This window comes from Gorilla gorilla, chromosome 3 (genome assembly GCF_029281585.2).
Source record: "Gorilla gorilla gorilla isolate KB3781 chromosome 3, NHGRI_mGorGor1-v2.1_pri, whole genome shotgun sequence".
Lineage (NCBI taxonomy): Eukaryota > Metazoa > Chordata > Mammalia > Primates > Hominidae > Gorilla > Gorilla gorilla.
In genome coordinates this window covers 140,848,217-140,874,351 of record NC_073227.2, presented here as the reverse complement: position 1 = coordinate 140,874,351, position 26,135 = coordinate 140,848,217, and the positions used below count along the sequence as shown (strand labels likewise).

Genomic DNA, 26,135 nt, shown 5'->3' with positions numbered 1-26,135 from the left:
TCTAGATATATCAGAGAAGCGAAATCATTATGACTTAGAGTCTGGATGGAGGGAGAAGTGAGTAAAAAAGTGTGGGGTTATCTTGGATGGCTCCCAAGTTTTTAATTTGCTAACTAGGTGAATGTGGTACAACTAATCAGGACAGGATTTATAGCATGCATAAGACCAAAGGATAAATACCGCAAATTCAAAACAATGCACACTGATTTAAGCTGTTTGTGAGATACCCAAAGGAGGGTACCTGTTAGACATATGTGTACCTGGAGATTGGGGCTCAGTAGAGATCTGGAATTCTGATAAGCATGTGTTATCAACTCAGGGTTAAAATAAGATGATCTTTTCCTAGATGTTGCCAAGCCTTTGTCCTACTGACTTTGAAAAGCCACACCTTCCCAGAGTCACGATGATCCTAAGGTCAATAATTCTAGGTCAGCTTACCTAGTGCAAAGGTTGATTTTGTCTCAGAGAAGTTGGTAAGCCTGGATAGCTCATTTAAGGGACCTGTTCCTGTTTGTGTTGTGATTGTTGTTTTTAGTTTATTGCTACTTTGGGTGTTTGTCACCATTTTACAGTGCCTGGTCCAAAGGGAGAATCCTGGGTGCTCCTCCCCAAGGAGGAGAGGCTGGAAAATGCCGCTTGGCAGGGGACACCGCTGCAGGTGCTTCCATATGATGTCTGCTGGAAACAAAGTTCGGGAGAACAGTGCAAGGCCGTTGTGCAATGGGGCCAGCTTTGAGATCCAGGAATGTAACTGTCCATTTCATGAAGCAGTGTCAGGGACAGGGGAGAGGTCAAGGAAGGCCTTATTGAAAAGTGATCACTGGATCAAGCAACAAGGGGCATTGTTGACCCCATGAGAGAGTTGACTGGGATAATGCACATGATATCCAGATTGAATTAAGATCAGAACCAAATGGAACATGAGAGAGTAGAGGAAGAACATACACTGCTAGTCAGAAGGCCTGGCTCTGAAGGGAATACAGAAGTTTTACATTAGCTGAAGGAAAATATTTTATTATATTGATCTTTGATTGCAGCCAGGGTCTAGCATCCTGCTGTGTAAGTACATTGTTAAATGAAAGAATAAATCAATTAGTGATTTTGAGCTACTGTCCATCCTAAATGATTTGGCTTTGACAAGAGGGCATCTTCAGATCCCTTTTGGAGATTAAATTTTGTCACAGTTTTGTCATTTCACAGTAGAATTTTTTTTTAAATGTGCTGTGTATATGTGTGCTTGTCTTGAAAAACATTTTGGCTGTTTTCAAAATTATAGCCTCTAGGTGAGAGATATTTGATTATATCAGAAAGTATGGATTAATTATTATTTAGTTTAACTACCAATGGTCCTTTTGAACATATACCAATTTTATGAAATTCTTTTGAAACTCACAGCCTTAACTGAGTCAAATTCATTTATATGAAACAAAAAATAAAACAGAACAAGGTGTCAATGAATCAGTTAAATAATTCCCCTTTAAAGAGTAGTACAGTGATAGAGCAAATTGATTAACATAAAATATTTTTAACAAATTCTTAAAATGAGGAGATTTAATTTGGGCTCAAGTATTAAAAGGAATATGCAGCAAATATGCTACTGGCAAATGTTTATTTTTGAGTATCGGAAGTGCTCTGGGCTCAGTGCCCTCTCCACAGGAGGGGAGGCCACAGTCCACTGCTGTCCTGCACGACCCATGGTTGGGTCTGCCCTGCTGTGCCTGGAGCCACTTCTTGAAGTAGCACAGGGCATATGCGGTGGCCAGGATCTGAGTGTGTGAGAAGTGATAGCACAGGACTGGTTCTGCTACTTCATGTTTTTCTGACATGGAGGCTTCCTTTATTTGTAGGTGAGCGACCCTATCAATGTCCTTACTGTGAAAAAGGATTCAGTAAAAATGATGGACTGAAGATGCACATTCGTACTCACACCAGGGTAAGATTATATTCTGTTTCATTAATATTGATCATGAAAACCATACTTATTTTAAAAGAAATATATTTAACTTTATATTACAAAATAAAGGCAATACACTGGAAGTTGTATATCTATATTTATGACAGATATTTCAGGATAATTTTTTTTAAAGATAAAACAATGAAAGAAAAGAAGAAAAAAAACACAAATTGAAACCTCAAAAAGGTTTTTATTCTTTGAATCAGGAATCAATTTTCAGGAGTTATAAATGATGAACTTCAAGATAAATAGATTTTAAAATTTTAATACTACAATATTTAAAGGTTTTTCTTGCAGAATATTCACCAGTAATAGGAACATTTTTTAACAGAGTCTGCAAGTTTTTCAGCATTTGGCCGTTAAGTAATACTGATGAGCAAGTATATTTGCAAGAAAGACATTGCAGATAAATTACCAGGACAGGTGGAAAATAAGGAAGTGTAGCTCAGTGCTTCACAGGGCATGCCTAGTGCTGTGGCTTATTCTTCCCAGGGTGCCCTTTGTTCCTTTGCTGTCAACACTCTCACTGGACTATTGTCATTCTGTTATCTATGCCTTTTCCAGACTCAAGCATCTGTTTCACATGCTTTTAAAAAAATGTAAGCAGCTTACTCACCATCACCCACCATTTCATAGCTCACTATTCGATTTAAGCACAATTAGACACTTTAAATGAACTTTCCACATGGAAATTTTATATTGTTTTAAATAGCTATTGTTGATTTTGCTCTATACAACTTTTCACTGCATTATCTTTCACAGTTTCTTTTCAGTTTGGCCTTTTAAAGTGCGTATGGTCTGTATGTAAATGATATTTTTTTTTTCAAATTTTAAGAGACTTATCTAATCCCCTTTAGAACAATTCTAATTTAAACCTCTCCTGGATTTTACTTTTTACCTTAGCTATAAAATAAAAATTTTAGAGAAAACACATAATAATAATATTCTTCCCGGTATAATAATACTGTAGCCTTCCACTTCAGTTCTGCAGCACGTAAAAGCTATCCTCTGTGGTCCCCTTAAGAAAATACTCTTTTTGTCTTTGTGGTGAAGAGAGGGAGCTTCTCCACTTATTAAAGCACATCTATAGCAGGTTTCTCATTCTAGTTTGTAGTATCATATTCATATTATATGAATATTAGGAATTGGAGTACTTCCTAGATATAAAAGTACTTCATAAACCATAAAGGATTAGACAGATATTCCTGTTTATAATAGTATGATTTAAATGTACAATATCCAAAATATTTCACAATGAGTATTATGAAAGAGGTTTAAATTAGCTTGAGATTAGGAGGTTATTTTACATGTGAGCAGTTGTCACAGATGTATCAATAATGTATTTATTTAAAAGATGCCGACAAAAAGGCAAAGGGGCCCTGGTTCCTCTTAATAGAAACTAGTGATATTGACAGAAATTTACATATGATGTTGTTTTACTTGATTACTGAAGATAGACATGATTACAACACAGAAGAAGCTGTTTAAATCACTGCAGGAAAAAATATCTTTTGGGTTTTCTCAAGAAGGTGAGACATTTCCAATTCAATTAATTTGTTTTTTACTTCATTTTAATATAAAGTTATTAATGAGAATAATACAGATAGTTAAGATGAATAAAGATAAACACAAAAATCACTAATTACATGCCAGTACTCTTTTAGGCCTTCACATTTATTAATTCAGTTAAGCTTCACAACAACTCTATGAGGTAGCTATTATTATGATTCATTTTTGTAAAGCAAGAAACTGAGGCACAAACAAGTAAGTGGCAGAGTTGAGATTTGAACCTAGGGAGACTGGCTACAAAGACCATTTGCATTTTTTGCCTATTATTTAATTGAATATTTTCTCATTCCACTGTCTCATATATTTTCTGGTATATTTCCACACTAAGCAAATTACAGTAATGACCCCAAATTTAAAAGTCCCATATTCTTTTGAATTTCTGAACCTCGATTTAAGGATCCCAACACTGTCTCCAAAGTATTCAGCTGAAGATGGTCCCTTGTCAGAAGTTTTCTGACATTAACTGCACAAAAAGAAAACAAATTCTAGGCTTTGACTAAGGGAACTCAAGAGAATTTATAGACCAGAAGCACCCAGGATTTTAGGCAGGATCCCCCACAATGAGTAGAAGATCCAAGGAACAGGGTAAATATGTGTAAGCCTTTTGGGTTTTACCTCAAACTCTTTTTTAATTTTCCTTTTTCATGCATTTTTAAAAATATTTTACCCAGACAGTTTTATTTTGAAAATCCTGTTTCCTAAGCATTGAATAAATACAGATAATCTTTGCATATTAGTTCAAATTTTCAAAAGCCTACTAAGGTTATCAGCTAGTACAATCAAACTATTATTAAAACTCAAAAGATTTAAAAAAATGTGCTAGAGGAACAACCTCTGCAAGGTCATATTTTCCCAGTATTATTTGCGTTTTGTAAGACTCCATTTAAAAAAGATACTATTACATTTGGGCCATAACACATTTCAGTTTCAATTTTGCATTCACATTACATAAGCTTTTAGATAGCTCTAATTCCCAGACATTTTTGGTCCTATTTTAAAAGTTTTTAATTCCATTTTAACAACAACAGAAAAAAAATAAGCTATCTAATTCAGTAAGGTACATCTTTAGGAAGTTTTGGTAAGACAACCCAAGATGCTGTGTCAGGCCTATACCCCCAGGTTTACATTCTGTGGTGACTGCACGAATGCTTTCTAGAAGGAACACAAAGCCATTTACTCTCTGGTTATTGCCTATAGGGTGCAGTAAGAGCCCCAGATGTGGGAGATAATTTTGCCAAAATCCAATTAATCATTGACCTTTCATGGAGAGACCAGGGTTTGAGGTGAAGGCTGGTGGATTTTATTTCCTTCAGTATATTCTCTTTATATTTGGTTTTCAGCTTCTGCTATGTTGTACCTAGTTGTGTTTTTCATTGTAGTTTTGCGGCTTAGATCTGTAGTCTGCTATCTTTAGTTAAATTTCAGAAAATTCTTGGCCATTTTTTTTTCAACTTTGTTTTGTCCCTTTCTTTTTATCTTCTTATGGGACACCAGTTACACATGTTAGACTATTTCATACTGTTCCAGAGCTCTTGAGTGCCCTATTCTTTTTTTGTTTCATTTGCATTTTTAAAAAAATCTCAGTGTTTTTCTCTGTTTCTAATTTCTATTGATATTTTCAATTTCATTGATTTTTCTACCTCTGTTGTGCTCAGTCTGCCTATTGAAGGAGTGCATTTTTGATATTATGTTTTTCATCTCTAGCATTTTCACTTAGATTTTTAAAAATAGTTTCCATAAGGCCTGGCACAGTGGCTCATTCCTGTATTTCCAGCACTTTGGGAGGCTGAGGTGCGAGGATTGCTTGAGGCCAGGAGTTCAAGGCTGCAGTGAGCTATGACTGTGCCACTGCACTTCAGCCTAAATGACAGGGTAAGACCCTGTAAGACTCAGTTCAAAACAGGTACTATTACATTTGGGCCATAACACATTTCAGTTTCAAATTTGCATTTAAAAATAAATGAATAAATAGATAAGAAAATAAATAGTTTCTGTATTTCTGTTGAAATTGCCCATTTTTTCATCTGTGTGGCCCACCTTTTTCACTAGATTCTTTGACATATTAATTGTAATTATTTTAAATTCTTTCTTTGGTATTTCCACCATCAGGGCCATCTGTGAATCTCATTGTTTTGACTATTCTATCTCTTGATAATGAGTGGGAAGGTTGCAGGAGTTTGCTTTTCAAGTGTAACATAATTTTTGATTGAATGTCTGTTTTGTGTGCGTGTGTGTGTGTGTGTGTGTATGTGTGTAAAAGAAACTAAGTCTCTAAGTCTAGGAGACTAAAGTAAATACTGCTTATGCCTGGAAATAGGTATACTTCTTCTGCTAGGCCGTTAATGTGATTGAGGGCTTGAGTCAGTTTAGTCAGTGGCTAAGCTAGGTTTGGGGTTTGTTGTTGCTATAAGCTTCTCCAGGGGGTGGGCTGCTGCTGCTGTGTTCTTCATGCGAGGCCTGGACGCTCAGCAGGCTTTTCTTAAGGATCCTTCCTCACCATCAGGTTTTGGCAGATCCTGTGTACCTTTGCCACAGAACATGTTTCTCTCTCTCTGCCTTTGTCCCGCCACTGGCAGTAGCCCGCTGGTGCTTGTTACTAGGCACGAGACTTAAGTAGGCCAGAGGGCTTTCCTGGGGCCCCTGCTCTAGCATTAGTTGGGCAGGTGCTCTGCACTTGAGTCTCAGGGTTGTGGGTTTATCAGCATTTCTGCCTCTACCCTAGTGTTAGGTGGCCCCTGCTTCTGACTCCACTCAGGGTCAGCAGCAGTGTCCTAACCACTAGCTACATGTGGCTATCAAAATTTAAATTTTAATTAAATCCAATTAAATGCAATTAAAAATTTAGTTTTTCAGTCACATTAACCACTTTTCAGGTGCTCTATAGACACATGTGTCTGGTGACTATGTATTCTGTAGCACAGATATAGGACATTACGGTCACCACAGAAAGCTCTATTGGACAGCACAGGCCTAGAGGGTGGATGGTTTCCTGGCCCTACTGGCTGTGGCAGGTGAGCTCCACCTCATATCTTTAGAGTGGAAGGTTTGGGGCATGAGAAAGAGGTTTGGGCATGAGAAAGACATTTGGGGCATGAGAAAGATGTTTCTGCCCCTCTTCCCGCAGCAGCAGACCTCTCCTGTGGATCACTGGGGTTCTTGGACAAGAGCAGGTTTTCTGCCCCTCCCCTTGGTGTCAGTGCAGGATGTGTAGTCAGGTTCTGTCTCTCTCTAGAGGCCGCGGGTCGTTGCCTGGACCAGAGCACCTGCGAGTTTCATGTTCCACCCCCAGCAGCTGGTAGCTTTTGCCTCCTGTCAAAGCAGAGTGACATATGGGACGTGGCAGGTGTCTCCCTCCTCTCTCAGAGGCAGAAGGCTTTTGTTTCCTGTGTGAGGCAGGTCTGTGGCCTGGGTGGTTTGTGCTGCTCCCTGGCAGCCGCTGCTCATCACCTTGTATTCATGCAGCACAGGGACAGAAAGCAGATGGGTTCCTTCAAGTACTCCTACTCCACCCTCAGACCTTGTCTGTGCCACCTGGGGGCTCTCTAAGCTATCCTGCCCTGCCTCTAATCTTTCTTACAAACCCTGACGGAGCCAGTGGAAAAGAGATGAGTGGCTGTGGACTTTCCATGTGCCAGGGCCCCCAGGTTTCTAACCTAAATGCTAGTCCACAATCCTTAAGGAATCAACCACCACTTGTTTTCTTCCTACCCATTTTGTGACGGGTTCTCTCTTGCTCTGACAAAGGTGAGACTATCCTGTGTTCCATTTTTTTTTTTGACATTTAGTTCATCTGATTGTCTTGTGACCTTAGCTCACAAAATGTTTCATGACCTTAAGCTTAAAAGAATGACTGTAAATTTTTCAGCTTTTTGTCATTATTAAGTTGGGGGTGATGTTCTTTGTGGCTTTCCACATCCTATGAGCCATTTTATTTATTTATTTATTTTTTACTGTGATTTATTTTTAACTCTGTAAGGTTTTTGAGGATAACTTTTCCCACTTAATTCTAGATTAATTTCCTGCCCAGGAGCTGATAAAAGTGGAACTCCTTACATTCCATGTCCAGTTAGCTCCTCCATTCAGTCAGGGAAGCACCCCTATTTAGAGGCCCTATGTGAACTTATGCCGTTTTGCTATGGTTTCTCTAAAGGGGTTCTGTTTCCTAGGATGCAGTCAGACCCTGGCAGCCTCAGGCAAGCCTCAGCAAACTCACCCTCAGGGCACTGGCATTTGGAGCCATTTCTCATCGCTTTCTAGATCTACCTTTTCCTGTCCCATTCATGGTCTTTGTTCTTTGCTTGCGTGGTGGAGGAGAGAGCTATTTGGAGGGAGCAGGTCCTCTTTTGGGGAATTTTTTTTTTTTGAGAGAGGGTCTTGCTCTGCTGCCCAGACTGGAGTGTAGTGGTGCAATCATAGTGTACTGCAACCTTGAACTCCTGGGTTCAGTGGTCCTGTAGTCTCAGCCTCCTGAGTAGCTGAGACTACAGGCATGCACCACAATGCCTGGCTGAGTTTTTAAATTTTTGTGGAGACAGGATCTTGCTATCTTGCCCAGCCTGGTCTTGAGCTCCTAGGCTTAGGTGATATTTTGGTCTCAGCCTCCCAAAGTGTTGGGATTGTAGGTGAGAAATACCACACCTGGCCAAGATTATCTTAGTTTTCACACTGTAGCTTTAAACCAATATTTGGTTTAAAGATTTGAATTTTTCCAAGGCCTTGGGCCTTGGGGGTACCCCAGGTATGCTGCCAGACCTTTCCCTTCTTATCTCTGTTGTCTTTGTCTCAAAGGTCTGCTTTACCACTCCAAACTACACTGAGGTAGAGAAATGCCAGTTGCTGAACTCTTGTGTCCAGTGCCTCAAATCCATTTTAGTCTTAGGAACTATGGATCATCTGGAAATTATAGAACTTATGTTTTTATTGCATTAGACACATTGAGCCAAAACAGTCCCTCATTGAGTTAGGACACAAGCTCATAAATACCCATTTTATAAACATTAGGTTCAAAAGAAATTGTTGTTTGTAACTGTTTACCATAGAAAACTTCATGTCTCGTATAACCCCTTTTGATTTCAACATGGAAGGCATCTGGGCCAATTAGAAAGTTATTTCAGAAACTCTGCCTTTTGAACACATTTCAAAAACCCAGTTAACTTATACAGGTTTCAGGTTTCTAAGATCGCAGTTCTCTCCAGCCTTGTTTGCAGAAACAGCCAAATTAGTTCTTACAAAATTAAAATGGAATTGCCAGTGGTTACAAGTAACAGCAAGTCTGTTATATTGTTTTATATTTTATTAATTTTATTTTATGAACTTTCTTATCCCTGATCCTCAGGTTGTTCAGATTGTAGGTCTGGATTTAACAGACCTGTGCCTTTTGCACTTTGCCTTGACACCATGCAGTGAGACCGTGAGTCTCTTGAGTCCAAACGAGGGTGGGTATCTCAGAGTTCCTAGGTATCAGACGCTTTTGAATTTATCTAGAGGCTTTGGGTGGTCTATTGATGTAGGATTTGAAAATTATCCCCCAAAAATTTTGACCAATACATCAAGCTGATGAACCATGTGAGTGAGTGTAAGCATGATGTTGAAGGAAAAAGAAAAGGGTTCATTCTATTTGAATTAAGATGTTAAGGCAGGAGGAGTGAGGGCTGCTGTATGCTAAAGGGAGGAAAAGGCAAGAAGAATTTTCCTAGCTCCAGAAGCATTGTATAGAGGATATGCAGCCCTGGTTGAGAACAGAAAGGAGTCTTTTAAGGGTGAGAATCAGCTTGAAATCCTCATGGACACATTAGGAGGCATGCATAAAAAGCTTAGGAAACAGATGCAAAAGCAAGTTGGTTGAATCGGATTGGGAGGGCTGGTGGATTCCAGGACTAGAGATAGAGGATGATATTTGAGTTGTATTTGAAGGAGTATGGTAGAGGGCAGGCCAGAAAAAAATGTAACTGCATAAGCAAAGTGCACACCTACAGATACAGTAAGGGTGGCCTGTCCACTGTAACTGAGTTTGAGGATACATGTTGAAGGATGACTTATGTTGAGACAGGCTGAGATTGAGGAGTTGGTATGAATTGTGAAAACATTTTATTGTGTGTGTTTGGTTTGGTTTTGAGTAGAGGAGTGACATTATCAGTTCTATCTCTTAGAAAGGTTGCTCTGAATCATTCTCCAGCAAGAATTGAAGGAAGCAGCACTTGAGTCAGGGAGGCCCAGTCAGGAGACATGATGGAGCCAGGTGAGCAGGATTAGGGACCCACATGAGATGGCCATGGGATCTGAGAGTCAGGCACATATATGAGGGACACCTTTGAGATAAGTATTGACAAAGTTGGGACAAGGTTTAGACATACCCAGTATAGGTGGTGAAGAATAGGGAGGAGTCACAGATGAATCTAGGATGCCTACCAGGGGCATTTTGGGGTATTGTGATTTTCCACATAGAGACAGGAAGAGCATCATGTGGGTTTAGAGAGGAAGGAGGGGAGGAGCGGATACTGGATTCACAATTACCTGGGTTAAGTGCCTGAGGAGCACTAATAGCTATTTCTGTTTTTATGTCTGGATAAGAAGAAGAGATGCACAAATTTAATAACTTTTAAGAATAGTTTATTATGAATTTGGAGAAAATTTAACATTTTTAGAATTTCTAAACTTCATCAGCTTTTGTCCTATAGGAACAAAAGAATATGCCTCATTGTCACTGTTTGAAAATATCTTTAATTCGATTTTGGAATTAGTGAATCTTTTATTGTTTCTAGAACCCATATATTTCTTGAGGAATTTTATATGCCTTGCCAAGGAATCATTTAAGATAAATGACTTTACAAAGGACATGAACTCATCATTTTTTATGGCTGCATAGTATTCCATGGTGTATATGTGCCACATTTTCTTAATCCAGTCTATCATTGTTGGACATTTGGGTTGGTTCCAAGTCTTTGCTATTGTGAATAATGCCACAATAAACATACGTGTGCATGTGTCTTTATAGCAGCATGATTTATAGTCCTTTGGGTATATACCCAGTAATGGGATGGCTGGGTCAAATGGTATTTCTAGTTCTAGATCCCTGAGGAATCGCCACACTGACTTCCACGATGGTTGAACTAGTTTACAGTCCCACCAACAGTGTAAAAGTGTTCCTATTTCTCCACATCCTCTCCAGCACCTGTTGTTTCCTGACTTTTTAATGATTGCCATTCTAACTGGTGTGAGATGATATCTCATAGTGGTTTTGATTTGCATTTCTCTGATGGCCAGTGATGATGAGCATTTTTTCATGTGTTTTTTGGCTGCATAAATGTCTTCTTTTGTCATTCTCAGTAAACTATCGCAAGAACAAAAAACCAAACACCGCATATTCTCACTCATAGGTGGGAATTGAACAATGAGATCACATGGACACAGGAAGGGGAATATCACACTCTGGGGACTGTGGTGGGGTGGGGGGAGAGGGGAGGGATAGCACTGGGAGATATACCTAATGCTAGATGACGAGTTAGTGGGTGCAGCGCACCAGCATGGCACATGTATACATGTGTAACTAACCTGCACAATGTGCACATGTACCCTAAAACTTAAAGTATAATAAAAAAAAAAAGAAAAAAGAAAAAAAAAGATAAATGACTTTAAAATACCACTGTATTTTATTTGGCTCCAAATATATACCTGCATGAAATTGAGCATTCTTATTCTATCACAATAAGGCATTTTCTTTTGTAAAAGGGAAAATCAGACCACTTGAAAAATCACTTTCCTTTCAGAGACCAACAACATCATTACCCCCTTTCTTTTTCTTCATTTCTCCTTTGTGAAAATTCTTTCTGATGGTCATCAACCCACTTGGCAGAGTGCCCTCTATTCTTAATCTCTGTGTAACTTCTGCCCATGAGCCAGTCAGCTATCTTAAATATCACCAGAAAAGAAAGTTTTAAATTTCCCAGTTAGGAATACTTTTTTGGCATACCAAATGATGTTCCTGAAATAAGGACTTTGGGTCCAGGCATGCTAGATCATGGTTCTCTGGATTTTGATAGGCTTTGAGAGTAAAAGGTGAAATTTTAAAGTAAGCTGGATTTCATTCTCTTGACAAATTTTTGGGGTTGGTTAATTATCCCATAGGAAAATAGACAAAAGTCTTTTGTGGAACAAAATTCTGTTTTACTATAGTTAAGGTTACAAGAGTAGAGTTACATCGATGTGAGGGATTGAACTGACTAGAGGCATTGGCTGTGATTTTTCTACAGTTTTTTAAATGGCATCTGCATCTCATTCTATATGTCTTTGCCTAACTTGAACTTTTTGTGGGGAAGGGAAGCTGGTACTACCCATCTAGAACATAATGTGCATTAGTTGGAATAATGGTGTAGTAAGGTAGTCTCCAAGATGGTGCCGGTAATCTCTTTCCTCCCTGTATGCACCTGCTGCTCTTTACATTAACAAGTACAGTCCAGTTTCCTTTCCTTGAATCTGAGCTGGGCGCAGTGACTTGCTTGGATAATAGAATGCAGCAGAAGTGATGTTCTAGGACCTCCGAGGCTGGAACAGAATAAGCTTTGAACTTTTGTCTGTATCTCTTGGGACCAACCACCATGTTATGAGGACCCCAAGTAATGTGGAGAGGCCAGATAGGCATGCCACATAATAGCCAACATGTACTGCCAGCCATCTGAGTAAGCCATTTTGGCTTTCTAGCTTAGTTGAGCCTTCAGATAATTTCAGCTGCAGCCAACTGACTGCAACTGCAAGAAAGACTCCAAGTGAAAACTGTTGCAGAACCCAGTCAGTCCACAAAACCATGAAAAATAATGTTATTTTATATCATTAAACAAATAAAATAATTAAAATAAACAAATATTAAACCATAAACAATAATAATGTATTAAGTTTTGGATGGTTTATTATGTAGCAATAGATAACTAGAACAAGTACTAAATATTACATAATGCTGAATAAGTAAAATTTTAATTGCGTAATATTCTTCTATATTTTAAATGATAAACATTTATGGACAGAGCGCTAAAGTGAGCACTTACTAAATGTTCCCAAAGAGAAGTTAGCTGTTGTATCTGAATATCACCATTTACCAATGGGAGTTGTATTTTGTTTTTGGAAAATACACATCTTACAATTCAGTTTAAAAAAATATACTATCAGTTGTTTAGAAAGGCTTATAGTATTCTGAAAAAGATTTGGGAGACCCAGGAAAGTGTGAACTTAAAGGCTCTCATTATACTTACATACTATTTAATCTGTAGTTTCAAAATCTGATGGCAAATTTGCTTACATAACACTGAAATTTATATAAATAAGTTAAATAAAGAGCTTTCCTTTTAAGTAATTGGCCTTATAATTGGTGTCATATTAGGATGGCTAAAGTGAATAGGTTCATCACCATTATGCAATTTTCTCCTTAATACTTTATAGAACATTGAATGACAACGGAAGAGTCTGAAACTGAGTTATCTAGCAGTACTACTGTAATCAGAATGATACTTATTTGGGGGCATCAGGAAGGTAATTCTTGCTGTTGAGGTTGATGGTCTGGCAAACTCAAGGGTGGGTGATCTCTGCTTAAGATTAGCAGGTTGGTTGGGACGTTCCCTATTTGGGACTTTCTTTGTTAATGCTCTCTGACTAAAGCTGTTTTAAATACACAAACCTCTGTTTTTGAATTTAGAAAACTTACTGTTATAATTTGTTTATATGTTTCTCCTTTTTAGGTTGTGACTTTCATGTAGACAGGAATTGTAGCTCGCATCTGTTTTTCCTTAGCAGCTGTGTGCCTGGCATCTAGTGAGTTATTAGGTTTGTTGAAGGAATGAAGTGAAATTATGTCAGAAGTGAATTATTAAATTTACCAAATTAACTCAGCAAATATATAGCTAGATAAGATATATGAATCCATTCATTTATTTATTCAACAAACATTGATTAAATGACTACACTGTGCTAACAGCTGGGACTATAGCAGTACACAAATCAGACATTGTCTCTACCTTCAGTGGAGCTGGGAGTCACTCATAAGTTTAATTCTTTTCTAATCAGCAATTCCTTCTCACTAAAGACTTGACAAGAAGGTATGAGAAGGCAAGAGTGCGTGCATTCATCAGATGTTTGTGATGTGCCCAACTGTGTGCCAGCAGCTATAGTGTCACAGGCCCTGCTTGTGTCTGTCAGGAAAGACGGACACTAAGGACATTATTTTAAGTAACACATAATCCCAAGTATGCCAAGTGATGGTGTGGGAAAGTACTGGGTTACAAGTATATAACTGGTACCAGGCCTACTCCGAGGTCCTGGAGTCTTTGGCGTGGCTCTCTCTTAGCTCTCAGTTGCCCTTCCTTGTTGCTCTGGTTGTCTTCTTCAGTTGCATGTGCTTCTCTGCATTTCCACATTTTACCATGTGGGAGGCAGTTCTATCTGTCTAGGCAGGAATAAGCAACTGTACACCTATTACTCTGAACTTGATGCTCTGCACTGATGTACACTGGGCCCGGCCTTCCCTGGTTGCCTGTCTGAACCATTCTTGTCATCTGGCTCTGAAGAGTTTGTTTTTAGAGGTATACTTGCCACAGAAGAAAGCCAGAGATCTGTGATCCTCTGATGCAGCCACTCTCACCCTAGTTATCTGCCTGACACACCTGACAGATGAAGCTCCGGTGGGCAGACACCTCAGGCCACAGCATGGACTATGTACAATTCTTCAATCTCAAGCCTTAACTCTCCTGCTTATTGCTGTTGTAGGACAGCATACCGGGATGGAAATGAATGAAAATGGTGTTATTAGGGGTTAAGATTAAAACCCACCTCATTTGTGAAAAGGAAGTAGACTTTTGCAAATTATAGTATTTTATTTTTAATAAGAGATCACTTTACAACTAGTCACTATCTGTGTGCCATTAATATGTCACTGTGCCAGAGATTGTGCTCATTGATCTAAAGACTGTGCTTCTTGGATACCTGGATAGGAAAATTCACTAATTCTGCAAATGTTTAGTAAGCCAACTATATGCCAGCACTCTGCTAGGTGTTAGGGATACATGATCGAATATATAGTACAAGATGCCTGAGAGTGTCCGATAACTTCATATGGGTGGGTCGTGGAGTAAAATAGAAGGTGTACTAAAAAAGAGGCTTCTGGGATGCACAGAGGGCAGATGATAAAAGGTCGTCTCTGAATGCTGGATAAACATGTTTGGGCTTTACACTCAGGGCTCTTGAGGAGCTTTTGAAGGTCAGTGATCTCAGAGTGTTGGCATTTTCAGCCCTGCTAATTACTTTGTCTCTCGCTGGTTACTGGCCAGTACCAGCATCATCAATCATCGATTAGTTCTGTTTGATCCAGCAAGCCCACTAGTGGGTGCCTGTCCAAATGAAAAGAAATCATTATATCAAAAAGATACCTGCTCTCGTGTTTGTTGCAGCACTATTCACAATAGCAAAGATGTGGAATCAACCTGAGTATCCATCAACAGATGATTGGATAAAGAAAATGTGATACACACACACACACACACACACACACACACACACACACAAAAGGATAGTATTCAAGCGTAGAAAGAATGAAATCATGATTTTTGCAACAAAATGGATGGAATTGGAGGCCATTATCTTAAGTGGAACAAGCAAGACACAGAAGGCCAAACATCACATGTTCTCACTTATAAATGGGTGCTAAAAAAATGGACATACAGAATGGAATGATAGACAGTGGAGACTCAGAGGGTGAGGAGTGGGAGGAGTAAGGATGAGGAGAAATTACTTCATGGGTATAATGTATATTATTTGGCGGATGGACAACCTAAAAGCCCTGACTTAATTACTACACAATCTAGGCTTGTAACAAAATTGCACTCGTACCCCATACATTTATATATTTAAAAAGTCTTAGACATCCCTTTTCTTGAGCCTGAGCCTGGGTTCTCCTCAGCCTGCTGACAATTTTTTGTTATCCTGTCCAGGTGATTTTGGGCAGAGATAAGGGAGTGTCTCAAGACGATGCCCCCAGGCATCTTCTTGAGAATCAGTAGAGCCCTTTCCAGTGGCCTTTTCCTAGTCTCCATTTGGTCTCCCTCCTTCTCCCACTGCTTTAGAGCAAGGAATAAAACATCTGTGGTTAAAATCAAAAGACTGTATCTCCCATCCAGCCTCCAGACCTGACAGGAGAGATCTCAGCATTTTAAGTGAACAGCTTTTTTTTTATGCCCCAGTAGGGTACAGTAGCACAAAGGCCAGTGTCCAGTAAGTGCCTCCTTTTCTGTCTGTCACATAACTCTCAGGGACTGTTACCACAGCTGGAATCAGTGTTTTAACTGAGGTATTGGAGACACTTATGAGCTCATTATCATTTGAACATATGAATAATGTAAAATTTAGACAGTTTCGTTTGAAAGGATTATTTAAGGAACTTTTAGTTTACAGATTGATTTATATTGCTGTTATTCTGAACAGTAGGAATAAAATCAGATCCCTGTAGTGTAAGTTGGATGACACCATGGTGACACAGGGCCTTTCTTGATTATCTCACATAATGTCAAAAATTAAAAGCAAAAGAATTGATCTTAGGGAATTCCATGACAGTTTCTATTTAACTTCACTTAACAATGACTTCAAACAGTTGTTACATGTATAGAGAACTCCTGATTAAAGGGACTTTCTTTGACCAATGTGTTATGTTTCTAATTGTAACTCTTTAAGAACATGCATTTGGTCTCAGATGGCCAACTAACTGTTACAGAGTCAGCTTCTGTGCTATGTGCCGTGTACTGAAGGAACAGTTAAGAAAAGGCTGCAGCCCTTGCAGAGTCTGGGGGAGAAGACAACGAGATAGAGCATGGCAAAGACCACGCTGAAAGTATCCCAGGGTGCTGTATGTGCACATAGGAAGATCACTTACCTCAGCATAGGAGGAGGGCTAGGCAAGGAAAGGTGTCGGAAGAAACAGAGGAGCGTTTAGTCTGCAGAAGTAGAAAATTCACTGGAGACATCTATGTGGAATGGAAAAAAAAGTGGCTAAGCCCCAGAATATTGTCCAAAAGGAAACCAGGAAGGAGCAGCCAAAGAGGCTGAAGGAGAACCAGGAGAAAACAGGGAGGTGGCACTGAAGCCAAGGGAAGGGAAGTGTTTCAGCATTTCTGGGAAAAATCACATGCTCTGTCTGAATCTTGCAGTTTTATGATACATATAACCATATTCCAGATTCTGAGAAATCCAGCAATAAAGGCATTTCTTATAGTTTGTTTAGGCTAGCGTTTACCAGGCTAGTTTGAGCGTAGTGAGTAAGGCTGTGTGTGTGTGTGTGTGTGTGTGTTTGTGTGTGTGTGTGTGTTCCACTAACATCTCACTGGAGCTAGTCTTTTACAAAACACAATTCAAGAATCTCTGGTCTAATGCATCCCATGTATGGCTGCATCAATACTTATAAAGATTTGCTTTGATCAAATCAACTGTCTCAGTTGCTAAAGAAAAAACAAACAAACACAGCCCTCCCCCACCCCCTACAGCGGCTCCTCTCTGCCTGCAGAATGGAGCCCAGGTGGCTTAGCCTGGGTGCCCTGTGCCAGGCTGGCTGTGCTGCCTGCCGTCTGCCCCGCCTGTGCCCCCTTCCTCCTGGACACTCTGGGCCTCAGCCAGTTTGGACCATGTGTCCTTCTCCTAAGGATAACCATGCTTGCCTAGGTCCACTTCAATACTTTTTGAGGGTACAAATAAAGCAGTCCCTCTCCTGGTCAGATCTCACTTTTTATACAGCCTTCCCTGCCACCTCTGCCATTGGCATACTTTACTGGTACATTAATTATATTAGCCCAGTTTTTTTTTTTTACTTTTATGTTATTGTTTTTCTTCTGTTTCTTTTTTTCTTAGAGCTTAGTTCACGTATTCATTCAGTCTTTCCACAATATAACTGCATGTTGTATGATTTTATCCTCATCCTCATTGGTATTTATATATCTTTTCTGTAAAAATGGAGACTTTCTAAATAGATCTTTATTAACATTATTAACATTGAAAGGACAGTGTGTTTAAAACCTGGTCTCAGCCACCTGGAGTTCTCTGCATACCCAGAAGGGGAGTGGGAAGCTTGCATTGTTGCATTAGATATTCTTACAGTGAAAGAGAACCATGTGTGATGGGAACATTGGAACATGGAAAACAAAGCATCTGGCTCTGCCCCAGGGAGACCAGGTAAGGTCCACTGAGGAAGTCTGAATTGGATCAGAAAGTTTGAGTCTGAGTTTTCTAGGAAAAGGAACAAGATTGGGGGTAGGGCATTGCAAACCAACTGAGTGCTGTGTGCAAGGATGTGAACCTGTGATTTGTGGGTGGGTGAGAAGCCCAGTGTAGGAGAGCCCAAGGTGTGTGTTGTTAAGAACTGGAGCATGAGGTGGGGGTCAGGCAGGCATGGCAAGACTGTGAGGACTCCCAGGTGCTGGGACAGGAAGATAGGATTGATTGTGTTGATAACACTAAGTCAGAACAGGCTTTCATTTGTTTCCCAGTGAGAGAACGGAGTAGTAAAATGAACAATAAGACTAGGTGTTCCCTCTTTACTGAAACACAAACCTATGAAATAAAGAAAATATTCAGTCCAAGCAGCTCTGTCTATCCCTTGAACTTACCTATTTTTCTTTCATATCTTTTTTCTTTTATATCACACAAATGGTCTTGTAGGTTGAGACTAGTAAAACTATAACAATTGCTAAGTCTGTAGGTATTTGCTATTACTAGTGAGAACAAAATACAATGCACAACATTTCTAAAATGTCTTCATTATTTGTGACCTATTTTGAGTGCAGTCTAGAGTCAGAATATCCCAGCTGCAAAGCATATAAGAGGTCAGTTGATCCAACCCCTTTATTTAAAAATGAGGGAATTTAAGTCAAAATATCGTAAAGACTGGGTATAGCTAGTTATAGCAGGAATATTTCTCTCTCTGCAAGCACTTCGATGACATTATCTTTCCTCAAATTCATTTGGTCATGAAATTAAAGGGAAACTAAATAACAGGTTAGGTTAGAGAGCAGAAGTATTATACCATTTTTTAGTTTTTATAGTTTTTTATTTTTAGTAATATGTTATATAAAATTATTACCTGTTTAAAAATATTTTATTGTGAAGTAACCTGTTGTATTGTCCTGAGGTAACAACCTCAGAGATCAGTTATTTTCAAGCAATACATCTGATTTCAAGAGATAAGTTACAATGAATATAAAATTTACTTGTTAGGAATTAATATTTTTATTACTATTGGAATTTGTCTATCTTTTCTATAAAATTGGAGATCTTGTAAGTGGATCTTTATTAATGTGAAAAGGACAAAGTTTCTGAAAGTGCATAAAACAAATAATATTATCTGATTACTTAATATTAGATGTTAAGAAGTATATTTTAGAATGGGTAACTATTTATTGATCATTATATACTATGTACTGAGTTAAGTACTTATATTCTAATCAAGAAATCTTCCTAATGATCATATGAACTGTGTATAATATATTCAGTCTTAAGAATAAAACAATAGGTAATAGACCCTGCACATTCTCCCTTTTTTATGTTCAGCTACCAGTCTTTTAGATGACCTCCATATGGTAAAGACTGCAGGAGCTCCTCTTAAGCCACCCAAATGCCTACCCTTATCCTGAGATGGTTCAACATTAATTTGAACACCTCATCAGACACACAGTTCCTTAACTATCTTAGCTATAGGAACCATTACAACTTCTGTCACCTACTCACAGAATTATACCCTTAATATTTTCAACCAGCTTGGTGTCAGAAATTCCTTGCCTTGCTAATCACAGAGACCCAGCCATGTCTCTTAAACATGACGGGGTTTATTTATAAGTGTCCAGAAGTAGGCATTCCAGGGATAGTTTGACACTTCCACAAAGTCACCCAGGCATGTGGCTTCCATTGTCAAGGTTCCAGTGTGACTTAAGATGGATTTTGCCACTCTAGCCATCACATCCTCATTCCAGGCAACAGGAAGGAGGAGGCAAGAGAAGGTAACAGGATACGCCCCTGCTGATTACACTTCCACTAAGGAGCTTTCTGGAAGTCCTACCCACCAACTTCCACATGACCACACTTGGCGGTGAGGAATTCCGGAATTATCATCTTTTCTTAAGCTTGTTGCCACACTAAATAGAATTACTTTCTGTTACTAAAAACAAGGGAATAAATATAAAGCAGATTTTTCTCCAGTCTCATTTGCCAGCCCAAAATTATACCATTCTTTTTCTAGACTTTTGTTAGTTTTATTCTTGCTTTAACTGACATCTCCTCTGCTGTACTGCCTGGCCTCTTACCCATAAGTAAATTTTTGTAAAAAAAAAAAAAAAAAGAAAAGACCTCTGTTTAATTAAAATTGCCTCCTCCATCATTTTCTGACCATCTCATCTCATAGCCGGGTGAGGGACCCCTTCTCTGTGCTATCATCACTTGTTGTACATTGCACTGCACTGAGCTCTCTTGGTGTCACTTTCTCCCTCAAATTACACCTGTAAAAATCTCTTGCTCATGGTGGGCGGAACTTCAGGGTCTAGCTGACTGCCTAGCACACGGTGGGAAATTGTTAGGTTGTTTGCTGAACTGACTGTAAAGTGTCATAGTCAATATTCAAGTGTAAATAGCAGGGCTTTAGGTGAGTACTGTTTTAGTCCCTGTCTCTTTATTTCTCACAGCTGCTGCAAGGGAAACTCTTAAGGGCTTTTGTATCTTATCTGCACCTCTTTTTGTAAGGGCCTGGGCAGAGTGGTGTCAGAGAACAACTTCGTCTCTCTGGCTTGGGCAGCCCCATTTGTAACAATAATACAGTAGAGTTGTTTCAGGAATGTCTACTAAACTCCTTTATGAACTTGGTATATCCACAAAGAGTGTGTGTACAGCAGATTGCAGATTTAGCTAAAATAAACCTCTATAAATATTTAGCATTGAAGCTGATTGTTGCTTCGCCACCACTGTATTATCTTTAGACTTTAATAATATACTTCAGGATTTAAAAGAAAGTACATGCTGTCTGAAATATATATATAAAGAGAGTTTTTCTTTGTTTTAAATATAGGCAATATGCAATTAATTTTTAAAAGAAATGAGGCCATTATTCTTAGAAAAGTAATACAGTATTTCCAAACTATTTTCTTTCTGGAACAGAAATTTATGTTCGTCTTGTTCTCTATTCAGAGAATTTTAATTACTAAAGTATCACAGGTATCTTGGGATAAAGACTTATCTGTATGAAGATCCCATTAATGGATTTCAAGAACTATGCTATGTTGAGGTTCCTACATAATTTTATTTCTACATAAAGTTACCCAGTTATATTTACATGATTCATGTGCCTTTTTCAATTTTGGGTAACATTATATTTATATGCATATTGCAACGATGAAGAGAAGAAAGGTTAATATAATACGTAAAATATCCTTATTGTGTTCATATTATGTGCCAACCATTAAGATAAGCAAAATGCTATGACATAGATATAATATTCCATGTTACAGAAGAGGGAAGTGAGGCTTAGAGAGCTTAAGTAGCTTGTCCAAATTCCAGGTAGTCATTACTACAATGACTATTAATAGGCAGCCCAAGACTGGAAATTAGCTTATCTTAAAAACCGTATTCTTCATTCCTAGATATGCAGCCATCAAGATGTTCTCAAGTATTATGTTCTGTATTGAATGAAATAATCTTTTAGAAAAATCATAAGAAAACTGGTATCAATTTCCCATTGAGTTCAATAACAACTTGTTGCTGCTACAGTATCTCTTGGGTCTACCGGACTCCCTCAGTACATGGTCCTCAGGATTCCTGTTCTGATGTTTCTTGCTGGGACCACACCAAGATGACTGGCATGGGGACACCCCATGCAGGAAATCATTTAGTGGTGCCACTAGGACCTCAACACCATTTTCCCTTCACTTATACCTTAGAAGCTATTTTCTTTGAAATATTTTTAAAATTTTGAAAGCCACCAGGAAGAGATATTTCATGTCCCTTGTAATACATTATAATAAGGGAAATTTCAATGTAGAGAGACTTACTGTCCACATTTTTACCTAAATTCCTTGTATTATAGTTTCTTTGCATCATAGGAAATCAAAACAGCATTTTCAATATGAGTCTTTCATATCCTTGAAGATGGCTATTTTTGATACCATAATTTTTCAGGGAGATACGTCTAGGCCAATGATGACTCACAGTAGGTCACATGGCAAGTTTATATCAAGATTGGTGTTTAGGCTGTGTGAATTATTGCTTTGAAGGACCTATGGGGCCTCTCAGTCATGCTGCCTTCATCTCATGGATGTTGTGGGGTTTAAAAAAATGCTTTGATTTCAGTATTTCTAGGTATTATAATAAAACGTATTCTTAAAATCATGAAGGAAATAGAGTCTTAAGGGTAAAGGTCATTCATTAAAATAGAGTTATGGATCTTTCCTTTTGCTCCATAAAAAAGCTGTTATGCTTTGATTTCTTTATTTTTACTCTAATGGAGGCAGTTAGATGTTCTAAGAACATGGTATCATTTTCAGTTTGACCAAAACCATGCTGATGCTGAAGTAAAAACCTGCTTATCCTGAGAAACATCAAGGCTCTGGCTCTCTCTTTCTTCACTTCCTGCTTGAGACTTCATCTCTATGCGCTGTGTCAACCATAATTCATTAGAGGGAAAGCCATCTCCTGCGGGGTCCTAGATTCATATCTTTCTAGGCAGGCTTCGGTTTCCTAGCTTCTGAGGAATATTTAAATGTGCTACTTGTAAAATTATATTCTTTACCTTCAGTTTTTGTCTTTCCTTTAGTTCTGCTTTCAATTGTAAATTACATTTCTTTATCACACATTTGGATATTTTTCAGACAAATCATATTTCTTGTGTGTATTTTCTATTTGGTGTACCTCTCCATTATGGAAGCTCTGTAGTGTGGATGTTACCCTTTCTTGTAACCTCAGTTCTTTTCTAGAGCATTTTAAAATATGAATATTAAAAGGCCAATACCATGCTTCTAACACAACACTAGGCAAAGTATGTAAGGGGCAGGGGGCGGGGTAGATGTTGCTTGGTGGGAAAGTGGAGGATAATAATTGGTACAAAACAAATTAGTACACCAGGTTCCATGATGTCATATCCTTGCAAAATGAATGCAAACATTCACCTAAAGAAAAAATTGACTAGTCTTTTTATGAATATTGTATATTCTTAAGTGTAAATGTTCTCTGAAATAATAATTGTCTGGAATCAAATCAGAAAAAAAAATATATGTATATATACATACACACATACATACATCATTTAGTTTCCTATGTCATTATGTGTTCAAGATTATAAATGGAAATAATAGGAAACAGAAGTGGGAACAATTTCCCAAATACATTTTCATCACCAAATGCTATTTATTTATACTGTAATGACATATCAGACAGATGGATTATTAAGGTTTTTCCTGTCTTTTATAAATCTCTGATTTACAGTGATTATGATGGTGCTGATTGCTTGTGGCCTTGATACTAGATTCTAACAGATGAATAGGGTAGACAACTGATCTGAGATTTGTCGTCTAGAAAACCTGAAGCAGGAGGAAAGGGCAAGAGGGTCTGGGGACTGGCAATGGGACCGGAAGCCTTTCACCCCGGGGTCAGCAGTTGGGCCAGGCTAAGCTGTGAGTGATATAAACCACTCATCTAAGGACCAGCTGTGATCATGACAGAAAACTGACAGTGATCTGATGTTCTTCACTGGTACTTTCTCTCCTTTTTTTTTTTTCTTCCTGAGATGGAGTCTCACTCTGTCACCCAGGTTGGAGTGCAGTGGCGCGATCTTGGCTCACTGCAACCTCCACCTCCCAGGTGCAAGCGATTCTCCTGCCTCAGCCTCCTAAGTAGCTGGGATTACAGACGTGAGCCACCGTCCAGCTAATTTTTTTGTATTTTTAGTACAGTCGGGGTTTCACCATGTTGGCCAGGCTAGTCTCGAATGATCCACCCGCCTCAGCTGCCCAAAGTGTTGGGATTACATGCGTGAGCCACCATGCCTGGCCCTTCACTGGTACTTTCAAAATGCAAAATACATTTCTGCTTCAGCAAAAAGTGGTAGACATTTGGAGATGCTTGTTAAGCTTTAGTACCACCCTTGAGGCCCACTGAGTGCCTGGTGATCCAGTCTTGCAGCACTGGACTTGACCCAAGTCTCAAATATTCTGGAGTTTTCATGCCAGACACAGACTGGATCGTAATCCAAAAACTCAGCACATCAGTGGGGCAGTTCTAGAGGCTTTCCCAGGACTAGTGTCAATCTGCATTACACTGAATTCCATTTAAGTCAAACCTTTTTCATTACCTTATGAATCATATCTATATGTTTACATTTCATACACACACACACACACACATATGTACATACATCTTTCTTGGATGCTGCTGTAGGTTGCTCTTTCAGCTACTCCTTCTATTCAGTGAATGAATGTACTCCAGTCAAATGTTCACTGTGCCAGTGTAAGTTAAAATTAACATTTTACTGGAATGTGGTGTGCCTGACTGCTTTGGATCTATTACATATATTTGGCTTTGTAGAGGCAACAGAGTGAAGGGACTAAAATTAACATGTGTTTTCAGACATGTAAGCAGTCTCCCATGTCATTGCCAAAAAAATGACATTCCACCTAGAATATAGTCTTTAACATGCGGGACAGTTTATCACCAAGAAATATATGACTCAATGGCTGAATTTTAAATTTTTTTAAATACTAAATTCTGTTTCTACTCCCCACTGGCAGGGCATGAGTGAGTTTTCCACATCTGTCCCATTAGGAGCCATTGCCAATGCTGTGGCTGCTGCATGCTAAGAGTCTGTTCCTTTTCTTGCAGTACTGGGCTCAAAGCCCCGGAGGCTTCTATCACTCTCCATCCCACCCCCATTTGTGTCTTCAAGTGCCCAGTGTATCTTCTTTCATCCCTGCCTGGAGAGAGGCCCTTTGGAGATTGTTTGTGGACATTCTTTGAGGGGAGAGAAATGTGTACTCACTGAATTCTCTCTGAGCATTCAGGCTTAGTTTCTTTATGTACAAAATAAGAATTATGTTAATCGAATCTTCTTCTAGGTGTGTTATTTATGTTGACTTGACATAGAGGATACCTGGCTATTAGTAGAAAAACAACTGCAACTGCAATTGTAAAAGGAGAGAGAACAAAGTACTGGGAGATTGTGCTGGCAGTTCTTTTCTTACAGGTTAACATTCTCTGAAGGCACCAGTGTGTCTAAACCAAATAACCAATGTAAAGAATTACAGCAAAACAAAATCATCTAAGCGTGCAAAGGAATGATTCAGCATTGAGATCTGTGAGTCCATGAGGCTCTCTATGTCTTTGGATATAATTAAAACAAGGAAATTACTTCAATTCAGTCTTGTTTTACGTAATATATTCTGAGAATGGGTTGAATGATTTCTTAGTTACCTAGACAGTTTATAAGTAGCTCTCTCTGTAAAAATATTTTTTCTTAAAATAACAAAATATCATCATTTTGAGGGAGAAAGCATTTTGTTTGGCCTGAGGCAAAACTTGGCACTTCAGTCCAAAGCACTGCCCTTCTCCCTCCCTAGCCCAACCCTCCATCCCTGTCCCTGTAGCACTCTACCTTGTGCCCACTCGGGTGAGCAGCCACTCTTCGCAGTGGGGCAGTGTGTGATGGGAAAGGGCTAGCTAGAGGTCTTGTCAGTACTTTTCCTTGGTAACTAAGCTTGTTCTGCCAGTGGGATGCTAGACTGACTATTTAGATATGAGATGAGAGATCAGGGCATAGGAAGAAGGGGAGATTGTGTTAGCAGAATCCTTCTTATCTAGTACGTTGCCCTATGACAGCTGGGTGGATTTACAGGCTGACGCATACAGTCTGTCTCCTAGATAGTATCTAAATGGGCCATTACAATGAGCTGTGATTCCTGAATTCAGATGATGCTGTTTAATATAGAAACGGAGTTGGCATTTTCTTGTTCTTAACATGAGCTTTCTGGTTTGCACCAAATGGAGGGGTTACCCAGGGTGTAGGATTTTCAGGGCTAAAACCAGGCTAGTCCTGGGCAAAAAGGGATGGTTCGTCACTCTTTTCATGGTTTTTGAAATAAGTTAATGAGGTGTTCTTTCTCAAGGAACACACTGAACTGAAAACAGCCAAAAGCTAGTAGGTAAAAAGTCACCAAGGCCTATTAGGAAAAAAAGTGAAATGTGATCTGTTTCTGGTTACTACTGATGACAGTAGGGTCATTTTGTTTTGGAGGTAGGAGTGGTGTTTTGCAGAGGTGTGAAGTATATATCTGCCTGAAGAAGTCTGTGTAGCATCACCAGATATTACAAAAGTTTTCACAAACACCCGTTTGTGAAAGAAGATTGAACTCAAATTTGCTTACAGAAAAAAAAACAAAAACTGTATATCAGATGAAAAGTGTAAATAGTAAAGATGCTAATTTTCTAAGTAAAAAAAAAAACTTCTGCAGTTACCTTTGGAATTTTAAAATGTTAATGGTGTTCAAGTTTAGAAAATAAACATTTCTCATTTATTACAGTAATACTGTTGTCATCTTTTTCTTTGTTTTAATCTTTTAGGCTGAAT

The 26,135-nt window shown here is 38.8% G+C and overlaps 1 protein-coding gene across 6 annotated transcripts in view; it reads left to right on the top strand.

Annotated features, from left to right (window-relative positions):
* The window catches only part of PRDM5 (PR/SET domain 5), a 230,495-nt gene that overhangs the window by 170,822 nt on the left and 33,538 nt on the right, over positions 1 to 26,135 (top strand). For 4 of the 6 annotated variants that reach the window (XM_055385798.2, XM_019026066.4, XM_055385797.2 and 1 more), the window contains one exon: positions 1,848 to 1,933. The exons of the other annotated variants lie outside the window; for them this stretch is intronic. In XM_055385798.2, the coding sequence (XP_055241773.1) occupies positions 1,848 to 1,933 (86 nt within the window). The remainder of the gene's footprint in view (positions 1 to 1,847; positions 1,934 to 26,135) is intronic. 6 annotated transcript variants of the gene reach the window in all.